The sequence below is a fragment of the Chrysemys picta genome, chromosome 7 (assembly GCF_011386835.1).
Source record: "Chrysemys picta bellii isolate R12L10 chromosome 7, ASM1138683v2, whole genome shotgun sequence".
NCBI lineage: Eukaryota > Metazoa > Chordata > Testudines > Emydidae > Chrysemys > Chrysemys picta.
This window is the reverse complement of record NC_088797.1, coordinates 1,524,815-1,538,994: the sequence shown is the minus strand read 5'-3', so window position 1 is coordinate 1,538,994 and position 14,180 is coordinate 1,524,815. Positions and strand designations below refer to the sequence as shown.

General features: G+C 46.8%; 1 protein-coding gene across 2 annotated transcripts in view; it reads right to left on the bottom strand.

Moving 5' to 3' along the window:
* PRKAR2A (protein kinase cAMP-dependent type II regulatory subunit alpha) overlaps positions 1–9,964 on the bottom strand; it is a 120,591-nt gene extending 110,627 nt beyond the window's left edge. For both annotated transcript variants that reach the window (XM_005295958.5, XM_042844204.2), the window contains exon 1: positions 9,576–9,964. In XM_005295958.5, the coding sequence (XP_005296015.1) occupies positions 9,576–9,828 (253 nt within the window). In that variant the 5' untranslated portion in view covers positions 9,829–9,964. The remainder of the gene's footprint in view (positions 1–9,575) is intronic.
* Between the last annotated feature and the right edge of the window lie 4,216 nt (positions 9,965–14,180).

Sequence of the window (14,180 nt, the reverse complement as noted above, 5' to 3'; positions counted from 1 at the left end):
TCGGCAACGTTTGGCACGCGGCTCGCCAGGGTAAGCACCCTGGCGGGCTGGGCCAGTTTATTTACCTGCTGACACGGCAGGTTCGGCCGATCATGGCCCCCATTGGCCGCGGTTCGCCGTCCCAGGCCAATGGGGGCGGCGGGAAGCCGCGGCCAGCACATCCCTCGACCACGCTGCTTCTCGCCGCCCCCATTGGCCCGGGACGGCGAACCGCGGCGAGTAGGGGCCGCGATCGGCCGAACCTGCCATGTCAGCAGGTAAATAAACTGGTCCGGCCCGCCAGGGTGCTTACCCTGGCGAGCCGCATGCCAAACATTGCCGACCCCTGTACTACAGGTTGAACCTCTCTAGTCTGGCACAATTTTATTTTATGTTTTTTTATGCTTTATCTACTTATTTCCTTGTGCCAACACAGTAAAATTGTGTAACAATACTAACACTTTGTTATGAAGAGAGACGGTAAGCCTTGGCTAGGCGGTATTGCAAGAGTTGTTCCATTTATTCACCTCAGCGAGATAAAAATAAAGAGAGACCCGCTCACTACAATATTGACCTTCCGTGGTTCGGCAAATTCTCTGGTTCGGCACTGGGCAGGTCCCAAGGGTGCTGGACTAGAGAGGTTCAACCTGTACTAGTGAAATGGTACTAAAAGTCATGAGTGAAAAATGAGCAAATGTAAGAGAAGTTTTTAGTCAAACTATTTGAAATTCTGTTTTTTGTTTTGTTAACACCTATTAAATTCAATTACTAAAACTTTGATTAAGGATTAAGGTCTGAGAGCTAATATACACCCTCCGTGACATCCAGAAGGTTCTCCCACATAGGGAAGACCGGAGCTCACATTCTTGAGGTTAAAAAATAAATGCCACCTTTTTTATTTTTGACAAATACTCTAATCACAAAGCAGCAAAAGAGGAAACGATTCCAGTTTTTAAAAATCTTTTGCAAGAGCTTTTGGCCTGCACTGGTTAGTCAGCTCACTATCAAAACATTTTTAGAGGTGGAACATTAGAATTCCTACCTGTGCTGAAAAACCTTTGGGCTTCTCCTACAATAATAGTATGATTAAAAACAATTTCTCTCTCTTTATATTAGTGTTCTAGCTTACTCTATAACATTGCCAATTGATGTCTTGCTAAAGAGCTGATTAGTAGTTTATCTTTTCCCAGTATGGTTGATATTGAAGACTCTTGAGCTAACCTTAGAAATTATTTCTTAGAGATTAAGAGACTTTGTAGTTTAGTAAAACAAATGTTGTGCTGCCTCTTACAAGCCACTGTTGTCAGCTGTTCTTATTAATAGGATTAGAGGTTAAGGCAGATTTATGGACATGCAAAACAAACAATGTGGCATCTTAGCCTTTCATGCTCAGCAACTCTAACTGTTTATTAAAGCAAGCCAATCCTGAATGAAATCAAGTGGTTTTGGACACCAGGTTAACTCTGCAAAAAGAAGAGGAGTACTTGTGGCACCTTAGAGACTAATAAATTTATTCGAGCATAAGCTTTTGTGGGCTACAGCCCACTTCTTCAGATGCATAGAATGGAACATATAGTAAGGAGATATATATACATACAGAACATGAAAAGGCGGAAGTAGCCATATCAACTCTAAGAGGCTAATTAATTAAGATGAGCTATTATCAGAAGGAGAAAAAAAACTTTTGTAGTGATAATCAAGATGGCCCATTTCAGACAGTTGACAAGAGGTGTGAGGATACTTAACATGGAGAAATAGATTCTATCTGTGTAATGACTCAGCCATTCCCAGTCTCTATTCAATCCTAAATTAATGGTATCTAGTTTGCATATTAATTCAAGTTCATCAGTTTCTCACTGGAGTCTGTTTTTGAAGCTTTTCTGTTGCAAAATTGCCACCTTTAAGTCTGTTACTGAGTGACCAGAGAGGCTGAAGTGTTCCCCTACTGGTTTTTGAATGTTATGATTCCTGATGTCAGATTTGTGTCCATTTATTCTTTTGCATAGAGACTGTCCGGTTTGGCCAATGTACATGGCAGTGGGACATAACTGGCACATGATGGCATATATCACATTGGTAGATGTGCAGGTGAACGAGCCCCTGATGGCATGGCTGATGTGATTAGGTCCTATGATGGTGTCACTTGGAATAGATATGTGGACAGAGTTGGTATCGGGCTTTGTTGCAAGGTTAACTCTGTGAAGGCATTAGTGTCTGCCACATATCACCTGTGTTGGGATCATCTGATATCGCTAATCTTTACTCACTCTTGTTTTAATCTTGCCAATTCTCAGATCCATAGGCTTTTAAAGAATCTTTTTGTTAAGTACCAGTAGGTTCACAGTAATGTAAAAAAATACATTACATAAACTTTAATCCAGCCTCATAAAACTGCCATGAATAACTAGCCCATATTCAAGATCTAAAAGATTACTCACCACAGGCAACCAAGTTTTACAAAGTTGCTTTAGGCTAATTCTGCAACTGTTCCAGTTGATAGCACTTTTGACAAGACTCACCATTTAAAAAACGCACTGCTTGCATCCATGTCACTGACAGCATTAGTTTATTTGCTCAACTGGTCCTGGACACATTTTCCTAATACATAAGGTTCCAAAAAGAGCTCTGAGTAACTCGAAAGCTTGTCTTTCGCCAACAGAAGCTGGGCCAATAAAAGATATTACCTCACCCACCTTGTCTCTCTAGTATCCTGGGACCAACTGCAAGCAGAAATGAAAGAATGATGGCTGGGGAGCTGATTAAAGATTTCATTATTGCTTGGGATCAGCAGGCAGATTCTTCTTTATGTAAAGAAAGCTAAATATCCATTTTTTAAAAAGGTTCTGTTTTAAATATCCCCTAACAAATATGCTAACCAAGGAGAAAAGAGGAAAGTAAAATATTAGCTTGCAAAACCTACATGGCAACAGTTGAGCAAAGAAAACTAAAACATCCCTGTTATACTCTAAAAATGCATGGGGTTGCGCTGTGGAAGATGACACTTTTCTTGGGCGTAAATAATCTTTCATTTGGTAGAGCTAGAGTATCTACATAGGCAATCTACTACTGACTTAGAGCCAATGCTCTACAGGGCAATAATTATAACACTAGGGCTGAAAAGGGTAAAATATGAAGATAGATAAAGGGAGATGGGATTATTCTCATTGGAAAAGAGAGAATATAGTTGAAGCTTCCAAAGCTACCAAACATGCTAGTGTAGAAGAGAGATCAATATATTAAACTAAAAAAAGTTGAGAAGCTTCAAAAATTAGGTTTCAATTAAAAAATGAGGAAACAAAGTAAATACAGAATACAAGTGAAGTAATTTTGCACAAAGGATGTTAAACATAAAATAAGTTCCCAGGATGAGATGAGTCATCAAAAGAGACTATTAAGTTAATATAAATAAAAGCAAGGATTCTATTTGACTGAGATATAGTGAACAAAAAATGAATATGGGCTTAAAATAAAGCCAAACCAGTAGGCGCTTGGGATGGGGTCTGCCAGGCCTTCTCTGGCCGCTACTGGAGGTGTTGGAGCCCTGACATCCCCTTGCTCAAGGAAAACCCACTCAAGCCCAGGCTACCAGGACTTGGTCCTCCACAGGACTGGAAGGGCCAGGAGGAGACACTAACAAATCAGGAGCCAGCAGGCTAATTAAGAAGACCTGGCTGCTTCTTCTCAGAGACAGTGCTGGCACAGAGGAAGAGCTTGTCAGTGCTAACTCAGAATCCCAGGACTAGGTCAGGGTCTTGCCTTCAAGCGCGGCAATTAAGCACTTGCGTTTGAAGTTGTGTTTATTTAAAGGCACAAACAGCCAAATTCTGAGTTTGTTATTTTTACTTACCTATTAAAACTGATGCTGAGCTTTTGGCATGGGCTATCCTGCTCCAGGCAGCTGCAGTACCATGGTTGGCCCTGCGAAATGGGGCACTACAGAGCTGCCCCTGTGACAGCGCTGTTTATAAAATGTCTTATTGTAGGAGAGATTAGCATCTAACTATGCACTGTATATTGCTTAGATTTGTATCAGAAGTCTCAATTGTCCTATTAAGGTATCAACATTTTGTATCTGAAGTTTGACTTAGTTTACAAGAGAGATTTTTTTCCCCCAGCAGAAGGCTAAAGTAAATGTGAGGTCTCCCAATAGTGTAAAATTAGAACTGTATTGAAAATCTGATCAAATTTAAACTTTGTATTAATTCATCAAGCCATTTATCCAGATCTAGAAAAAAAACAACCAACTCTAACTCACAACAATAAAGATGGTTCTTTGCTCTTTTGTGATTAGAGCAATTGCAGAATAAGGCAGGGTTATTGGTTTGGTCTTTTTTGGTGGTTTTTTGTTGCTGTTGTTTAAAGATTTTAATATTAGGTAAATTCCAGCACATTACTGACTTATATTCAATTTGAGTCCATTATAACTCCTGGATCCTTTTCAACTGTATTACCGCCTAGACAGTTATTCCCCATTTTGTAACTGTGTATTTGAGTGTTCCTTCTGAAGTGTAGTACTTTGCACTTATCTTTATTGAATTTCATGTTGTTGATTTCAAACTAATTCTCTAATTTGTCATGGTCATGTTGAATTCCAATCCCATCCTCCAAAGTGCTTGCAACCCCTCCCAGTTTGGTGTTACCCACAGATCTTATAAGCATACTCTCCACTCCATTATCCAAGTAATTAACAAAGAGAATGAATAATACCAGACCCAGAAATGACCCCATGTGGGACCACACTAGATACTCCCTCTCAGTGTGACAGCAAACCATTGATAACGACACTTGGAGTATGATCTTTCAACCCATTGTGCACCAACCTTAGAGTAATTTCATCTCAGCCACATTTCCCTACTTTGCATATTAAAACGTCACAGGGGATTGTGTCAAAAGCCATACTAAAAATCAAGATGTATCAAGTCTACAGCTTCCCTCCTCTCCACTAGGCCAGTAATCTTGTCAAAAAAAGAAATTACGTTGGTTTGACATGATTTGTTCTTGACAAATCCATGCTGGCTTTTATCCTCTAAGTGCTTACAAAGTGATTGTTTAATAATTTGTTCCAGTATCTAAGTATCAAAGTTCAGCTGATTGGTCTGTAATTCCCTGGGTCATCTTTGTTCCCCTTTTTAAAGACAAGCACCCTGTTTGCCTTTCTCCAGTCCTGTGGGACTTAACCTGCCCTCCATGAATTCTAAAAGATAATTGCTAGCAGTTCTGATGTCGCTTCAGCTAGTTCCTTAAGTACCCTTAGATTAATTTCATCTGACTCTGCCGACTTAAATAGATATTTAGATATCTCAATATATTCTAACCTGTTTCTCTCTCTTTTGGCTTGTATTCCTTCCCCCTTTTTGTTAGCATTTTAATCAAACATTCTTTTTTTTTTTTTTTATGGAGATATACCTATCTCATAGAACTGGAAGGGACCCTGAAAAGGTCATCGAGTCCAGCCCCCTGCCTTCACTAGCAGGACCAAGTACTGATCTTGCCCCAAATCCCCAAGTGGCCCCCTCAAGGATTGAACTCACAACCCTGGGTTTAACAGGCCAATGCTCAAACCACTGAGCTATCCCTCCCCCCTTTTGCGTTGCTAAAGATTCTTGATACACCTTCATTAACATGTAAATGAAGATTCCCTAACTGTTGCATTGTTCGTATGAAGCATAATTCAATTGTGTAACAAAGGAAATACTGTACTAAGAATCAAATACAGATATGGAAAGAATAAAAGCTGGATAACACATCACACCTGACAAACAGACACACAGCCAAAGCTTTCGTGTTATGTCCAAGAACCCGATTAGAACAGAAAGGAAATACATGGCTTATTACTATTTTCTTCATAGCCTAAACACAGGGCATGCCATCCCATAACAATCACTAATCAAAAGTAAAGAGAATGAAAACCTCTATCCATTTCACATTAGCATACATAATTATCCAAATGTTCAAGCAGCAGAGTCCCCTTTTATCAGATTCAGTTTTTTTGTATTTGCTCTGATTGTATTCAAGAGTTTACCTATCAAAATTTCCTCTTGTACTAGATACATAATTTAACTAAATTCGACAGTACTGTATCTATCTATACTTACTTTAAATATTTTACATCCCCTAAGCTTGTCTCATCAATGCAAGGAAAATGTTAATAGAACTCCATTAACACTAACAGGAGTTACCTTTATTTAATCCTTCAGACTTAAATCTGTAGGAATTGGTTCTTGGATGCAAAGATGTTGTCTCATGTATAACCATTACTCTTTTACATATACATTATTCTTCTTGTTCAAGACCTGTTCTTCCTTAAACACTTCCAAAATATATCCTGTTATGCTAAAATATGTCTATGACAAAGTTTGCTGTGTGGTCTCAGACACTCTCAGCATTTATACATAAATATATATTGTATACAACTCTATGGTTTATAGAGTTTTATATAAGACAAGGTGATCTGTTTGTTTTTTTAAAACCACACTTTCCCTTCTGAAACCAAGGGCCTAATTTAATTTGGTCAAAGTTTGCTAGGGCTTCCCTCCAAGATCTAGCAAAGTAACCTCAAAACTTTAGAAGACACTGAAATCTTATTTCTTTTTGGACTCTGAAAGCCACAGCTGGGTATAAAATAATATTGTGATTACAAAAAGTTAAGGCACATAGATGTTAGCTGCAACAACGTCAAAGTAAAAGAAGTAGTTCTAGCACTAAAGATTATTATTTATTGCGGTAGTGCCCATACATAATGTGCTTTACAAATAGGACGTTCATCTCTTGGACTGTTTTAGCATTACAACGTGCAATAGCACAAATAAGTTGCAAAATATGTGTAAAGAGCTTGCTGTAAAAAGAGTTATTTTACTTTTAACAGCCAAAAAAAAGCAAATTGGGGCTAACAGTACTATGCTTTGTGGCATTCCTTATTTCCAAAGATTTATGAAATATGGAGGTACTTGTTCATTTAGTGAATATGCTGCTAAATGTTAAAGCACTTTAATGTTAGAGGCTGTTATGTCACCAAAGAGAGCTCTGAAACAAACCCAAACTGAATTGCATTTGACAGCTTGAAGAGAACACATCAACAAGTACCAATACCCATTTGTTCTCCTCCTCCAAAATATTAAAATAATTAAATTGATGAAGACATTGCACTTGAGTTGCTCAAGTGAGTTGATTCAGTGTACCAAACTCCATAATCATAGAATATCGGGGTTGGAAGGGACCTCAGGAGGTCATCTAGTCCAACACCCTGCTCAAAACAGGACCAATCCCCAGACAGATCTTTACCCCAGTTCCCTAAATGGCCCCCTCAAGGATTGAACTCACAAGCCTGGGTTTAGCAGGCCAATGCTCAAACCACTGAGCTCTCTCCCGCACCCCAAAAACACAGAAAACAGATCTAGCCTACCTAGTACAGTACAGGAAAATATAAGGCAACTCAGATTTTAAATGTGAACAGTATTAACAGATTTAACTATGTCAATGTTTGTAAAGTAATTATTACTGACCATTAAAAGGACTACAAAGGCTCCAAAATTTATCCTTCACAGGTGGATTGAATGCTTCCTCTATTACCTGATATCACTTTATAGAAAATAACACTTTAAAAGGCCTTGAAACTTTTGATTGCTTTTTCCCCCCCAAAAGGTGCTATGGTGCTTTAAAGATGGCATTTTGTAAACTTCTGATATTAAGCCAGGAAGCACTCTGTACAAGACCTAAAGCAGGTAAATTTTTACCTGTTCTTCCAATACATAACTACTGTGTTTTCCACTGCAACAGTAGAGCAGAGCAGAGGATTCTTTCAGGGGGTAAACACTTAAAAAGTGTTCACTTTTGCCCTATACATGCTCAGGACAGGAACCAAAAAAAGCATACGAGCCTTCCCACCTCCACCAGGTGCACAGAGAAGGAAAGTTCCCCAGGGAAGAAAAAAGCATCAGATGCCCTAAACTAATTATGATTATTTAGGAAACTGAATTGCCCACACACTGTTGGGATGCTGATGTGGATGTATCCTATTACGTACACTGAGCTCAGCACCCACCACTACTACCCAAAAAACCCCACATAAATGGAGAAAAGGATATTAGATGTTTAGAATTTTCAGCTTTTAATAATCCAGGTAATAAAGTTAGCAACAGATTTCAATTCTTCATAATAGTGTGTAATTTTAAATAAACAGAGAAAAACATCAAGCACCAAGTTCATACTCAAAATCAATGGAAAACAGTTATGGTTGCAACTCTATCCTTAAATAACCATATTGTGGTAAGTATTGTAAAGGCTGCACAAAAGCACATGAACTTACTTACATACTGCATACTCAGCAGTATGGACATTTCAATCTTTGATGGTTCCAGTCAGACCCTACAGTACCATTTTGACAGTTACTGGGTAGCTGCTTACAATTGACTACGTCCTCCAGGATAAAAGAAAAAAAACAAGGAGTCCTTGTGGCACCTTAGAGACTCACAAATTTATTTGGGATGTCTCTCTCGCAGTGGAATAAAGGCCTAACTTTGTACAGCAAATTGCCTTTTCAACTGCATATCTACTTGTTATGGGGCAGAACACTTCAGAACCCAAATATGTAGCTTCTCAATAGTATGGATAACAAAAGGCAAAGAAACACAGATAGAAAAGCCCAGCAAAGGAAGCTAAGAAACAATTACTAGCAGACTCCATACCAATGCAAGCTCATGTCCAAAGGGACATAATGTGTGGGTTCCAGCAGCCCTAGATTCCCTTCCCCCATTCAAACCACCCTGTCTTGTATTAATCTGGAGCTAAAATGACCCAGGACATTAGGGAGGGACGAGGACTGTTGAGGTTTTTGTTGTGGAATTCATGGAACAGATCTCTCAGTAACGAAGGATTGCAGGAGGGTGGAGAACACACAGCCTGGGAAGAATGCTGACAGGAGAATAACCTTCTGACAGCCCCTACCCCAGGGGTTCTCAACCCCTCAGGGGGTTGTGAGGTTATTACATGAGGGATCGCAAGCTGTCAGCCTCCATCCCAAACCCGACTTTGCCTCCAGCAATCACAATGGTGTTAAATATGTAAAGAAGTGTTTTTAATTTAAAAGGGGGGTCGCACACAAAGGCTTGCTATGTAAAAGGGGTCACCCGTACAAAAGTTTGAGAACCACTGCCCTAGCTCGTTTCGTTCCCCTCCCGCTAGGAAAAGGGGGACCCCGACAGTCCCCTGCCATCGTTCCTCTCCACTGTGCCTCATTTCCCGAGGGACGCACTCGCGGTCAGAGGATTACCAGCATTACCGCCGTCAGTCGCTATTTCGCTTTGCCCATCACTTTCACCGCAAAAAGTCGGAAACAAGGAACCGCGCACCCGAGGAGAGGGACCCAAGCCCAGACCACTTGCCTTTCCCCTTCCTGCCCCCACCTCCCGTTAGGGCTCTTGGTGGCACCTGAGCCTGGCAGGTGGAGCCGCACCCCCGTAGGGGGCGTCCCTCTCCCGCTGCCCACATGCCCCCGCCCCGCCAGCGGCCCCCGGAGCCGGACTCCGCCCCGCCTGCCCCCCAGGCGGCGCGAGGGGCTCCCCGCGCCCCCCAGCCCGCGCCGCCCTCCCGGCCCTTACGCTCGAAGTCGGAGTCGGAGTCCTCGTCGTCCCGCCCGGGCTCCTCCTCGCCGTTGGACTCGGTCTGCATGGGCTCCCCGTCGAAGTTGACCCCCTTGCGGGCCCCGGCGGCGGCCTCCTGGTCGCGGGCATCCCGCAGGCGGGTGAAGTAGTCGGCGGCGAAGCCCAGCAGGTCGGGCGGCCGGTGCCGCAGCACCTCCACCGTGTAGCCCTGCAGCAGCTCGGTCAGGCCCGGCGGGATCTCGATACTCATCGTGCCGGAGACTGGGGCCGCCTGCCCCGGCTGGTTCCGGCGGGCTCGGGGCCTCCCTCCTCAGGGCGCTCGCTGACTCCCGCCGCCGCTGTCACACAAGCCGCTCCGAACGGGAGCTACGCAACTGCGCATGCTCTGCGGGAGGCGCGGGGCGGAGCCCGATGGAGGAGCAGAGTTGCGCATGCGCTGGGGGTAAGACAGGTCGACCTGTCCAGAGGCGATACGGGTGAGGATGCGCATGCGTCACAGTAGGGACACGCGCACAAGGCGCGTCCTCGGATCACAGAGCAGCACTAAACCCGCCCTGTGGGAGGAAGGGGGAATACTGCGCATGCGCATAGTGTGAGTTCAATGGGGGGGCACCACACGTGCGCAGTAGAAGAACGCGGGACTCTGATGTGATGTGAGCGACATTGAGAGGGGCTCTACTTGCAGTCACTGCGAGAGCGGCCTGCTTCCCATTCCTGCCCCCGGCTATGCCCCCTCTGCTGGGGTACCGTGCTCTCCAGAGCGGCCCCTCGCCCCGCGGCGGGGCAGCCCACACCCCTCCGTGGGTCCCCCGGCCGCGACCCAGTCTCCGCGTCCTTCCTCAACGTGTGCGGGGGAGGAGAAACCCTTTCTCAGCCCTAGTCTCCATTGCCTGGGGCCCGAGCGCCCCAACTGCCTCGGGGGGCGGGGCCGAGTCCCTCCTTTGCACCCCCCCAACTGCCTCGGGGGGCGGGGCCGAGTCCCTCCTTTGCACCCCCCCAACTGCCTCGGGGGGCGGGGCCGAGTCCCTCCTTTGCACCCCCCCCAACTGCCTCGGGGGGCGGGGCCGAGTCCCTCCTTTGCACCCCCCCAACTGCCTCGGGGGGCGGGGCCGAGTCCCTCCTTTGCACACACCCCCAACTGCCTCGGGGGGCGGGGCCGAGTCCCTCCTTTGCACACACCCCCAACTGCCTCGGGGGGCGGGGCCGAGTCCCTCCTTTGCACCCCCCCCAACTGCCTCGGGGGGCGGGGCCGAGTCCCTCCTTTGCACACACCCCCAACTGCCTCGGGGGGCGGGGCCGAGTCCCTCCTTTGCACACACCCCCAACTGCCTCGGGGGGCGGGGCCGAGTCCCTCCTTTGCACACACCCCCAACTGCCTCGGGGGGCGGGGCCGAGTCCCTCCTTTGCACCCCCCCCAACTGCCTCGGGGGGCGGGGCCGAGTCCCTCCTTTGCACCCCCCCAACTGCCTCGGGGGGCGGGGCCGAGTCCCTCCTTTGCACACACCCCCAACTGCCTCGGGGGGCGGGGCCGAGTCCCTCCTTTGCACACACCCCCAACTGCCTCGGGGGGCGGGGCCGAGTCCCTCCTTTGCACCCCCCCCAACTGCCTCGGGGGGCGGGGCCGAGTCCCTCCTTTGCACACACCCCCAACTGCCTCGGGGGGCGGGGCCGAGTCCCTCCTTTGCACACACCCCCAACTGCCTCGGGGGGCGGGGCCGAGTCCCTCCTTTGCACACACCCCCAACTGCCTCGGGGGCGGGGCCGAGTCCCTCTGTTGCACATAGGGTGACCAGACAGCAAGTGTGAAAAATCGGGACGGGGGTGGGGGGGTAACAGAAACCCATATAAAAAAAAGCCCCAAATATCAGGACTGTCTCTATAAAATCAGGACATCTGGTCACCCTCGTTGCACACATACCCCAACTGCCTCAGGGGGCGGGGCCGAGTCTCTCCTTTGCACACATACCCCAACTGCCTCGGGGGGCAGGGCCAAGTCCCAGCTTTGCACCCCCCCCAACTGCCTTGGGGGACAGGGCTGAGTCCCTCCTTTGCACCCCCCCCCAACTGCCTTGGGCACGGGGCCGAGTCCCTCTGTTGCACATATACCCCAACTGCCTTGAAGGAGGGGCTGAGTCCCTCCTTTGCACACACACCCCAACTGCCTTGAAGGAGGGGCTGAGCCCTTCCTTTGCACACACACCCCAACTGCCTTGAAGGAGGGGCTGAGTCCCTCCTTTGCACACACACCCCAACTGCCTTGGGGATGGGGCTGAGTCCCTCCTTTGCACACACACCCCAACTGCCTTGGGGGAGGGGCTGAGTCCCTCCTTTGCACAGACATCCCAACTGCTCTGGAGGAGGATCTGGGCTTGTCCTCTGGCCACTACTCATGGAGTTTAAGTCCTGTGTTGCCCACACCCATTTTTCCCCACTGCCAAGAAGCCCCTATTCCGGCTCCTCCTAGATCTTTTATTATGTTTTTGGCTGTACTTCTTTCCCCATTGTCTCATTCATGCACACCCAATCTGTGGCCCCACAAAGTTGCAGGACATCCTTGTCAGCCTTCTCCTGGCGATGGCCAAAGTGGCCATCTATAACACCAGGGAGAGGCTGTTGGGTGAGGGGGTTCTTTGCAACTGTGAGGCCTATTTCCAGTCCTCCCGTTCACGTATCCGGGCAGAGTTCCTCTGGGTGGCATCCGCTGGCTCCCTTGACACCTTCGAGCAGCAGTGGGCGCTGTCCAGGATTCTTTGCTCGGTCTCCCCTTTAGGTTCTCTCTTTTTGACCTTTTGACCTTCAGACCCGCCCTTGTTTTCTTTTTTGTTGTCCCCCATAATCAATTGAGTTCCTGGGATTAATGGATCCTCCCCAAAGGCTGTGGGACAGGTCCTTAGGGTCCTTCCCCTGGAATTTTCAATAAGACCAGTCGCCAGGATTCCCAGGAAGCACGATTAGCACACTCTCAGTTCTTAGGCAATTTGCACTTCCCTGTTCCTCATGGCCATCCTGCAGACAACTGAGGGGATGAGAGCTGCCCTTCAGTATCCCCATCTGTAAAATGGCAATTGCAACATTCACCTACATCAGTGGGGCTGTGAAGATGAATTCTTCAAGACTTTTGAACATGCAAAACATCCAGTAAGTGTAACTTATGTTATTTATGTTGTTATATACATCAGGGGTTGGACGGAGCTGGAATAGGTCAGTACTCGCTGTCACTGTTAGGATGGACCTATCTGTTTCTTCAGAATGTAAGCTTTCATTCGGGGTGGGGGGGGGGAGGAAGTAGTTTCTAGCCCTGAGAAAGCTGGGAAGAAAAGTTTGGGAACGTGAGACTGTAAAATGCTGTTTCAGTGAACCTGGACTAACATAATGTGCTTATGAGTAAGGCTAAGTTTTTGTCACAGATATTTTTAGTACAAGTCACGGGCAATAATGAAAAATTCACAGAAGCCCATGACCTGTCCTTGACTTTTACTAAAAATGCCCATGACAAAATGGGTAGCCTGGGCAGCTGGGATGGGGAGGAGGCTGGGAGCTACAGGGTTCCCCTCCGCTTGTGGCTCAAGCTGTGGGCATCCCCCTGCCTCCCACAGCGGTCTGGAGCTCTGGGGATCCTCCCTGGTGCCCACCATGGCTGGGAGCTGAAGGGGTACTCTGGCGTCCCTCTTGCTGCCTGCGGTGGCAGGGATCCCCGCTGCTGTGGCCGGGAACTCCAGGGATCCCCCCTGCAGTGGCCGGGAGCAGCATGGGCCCCCCTGCTGCCTGTGGTGGTTGGGAGCAGCAGCAGGGAGCTGCGGGGCTCTCCCCTGCCATCTGCAGTGGCTGGGAGCTGTGGGGATCCTTCCAGCTCTGTGCCTCCACAAGTGGCAGGGGACCCTGCAGCTCCCAGCCAGCGCTGGCTGAAGTCATGGAGGTCTTTGGAAATCACGGATTCCGTAACCTCTGTGACTATCTCGCAGCCTTACGTATGAGTAATATCTACCCCATTCATCTTAATTTGTGAAGCCTAATAAGGGCAATTTAAATATCTATGTAGTCTGTTTCAATCCTCCATGGTTGGCATATTAATTTCATGAAGCTGACCACCTGGGACAATCTGGTTGGTTGCTCTTGAAGCTGAAGCAGCCAAGAATTTGGACTAAACATGAGTGTGCTTGTTCTGAACAGAAGCTGTGATGAACTTGTGACCACAAAAGAAACCCTTTGCCTGGGGTTTGGAAGGACAGCTCCAGCCAGAGCTCATGTTAGGGTTGGGGTGAACTCTGGTAGGCTTATTAACATGTGTGTAGGTTCTTTTATTGTTTTCTCTGTAATGCTTTAACCTTAAGAATAAAATAGACTTGTATAGAAAGAACTGTGGTAACATAACTGTTGACAATCCCTCTATCATCAGCCTCTGAAGAGAAAGCAAGCCTCTGTGCTTAGGCAGTCTGTCTCTGCTGGGAATAACACAATAAAAGTAGGGAACTGTGCACCCTGGAAAAACACTGGTCAGAAGGGAATGAGGACTAGGTCTCCACCCAAGAAGGGGAATGGCTGGGAGTTGGGAACCTGAGAATGTATGACCCTGCTGGACCACTGAGGGGAATTATAGGTGCA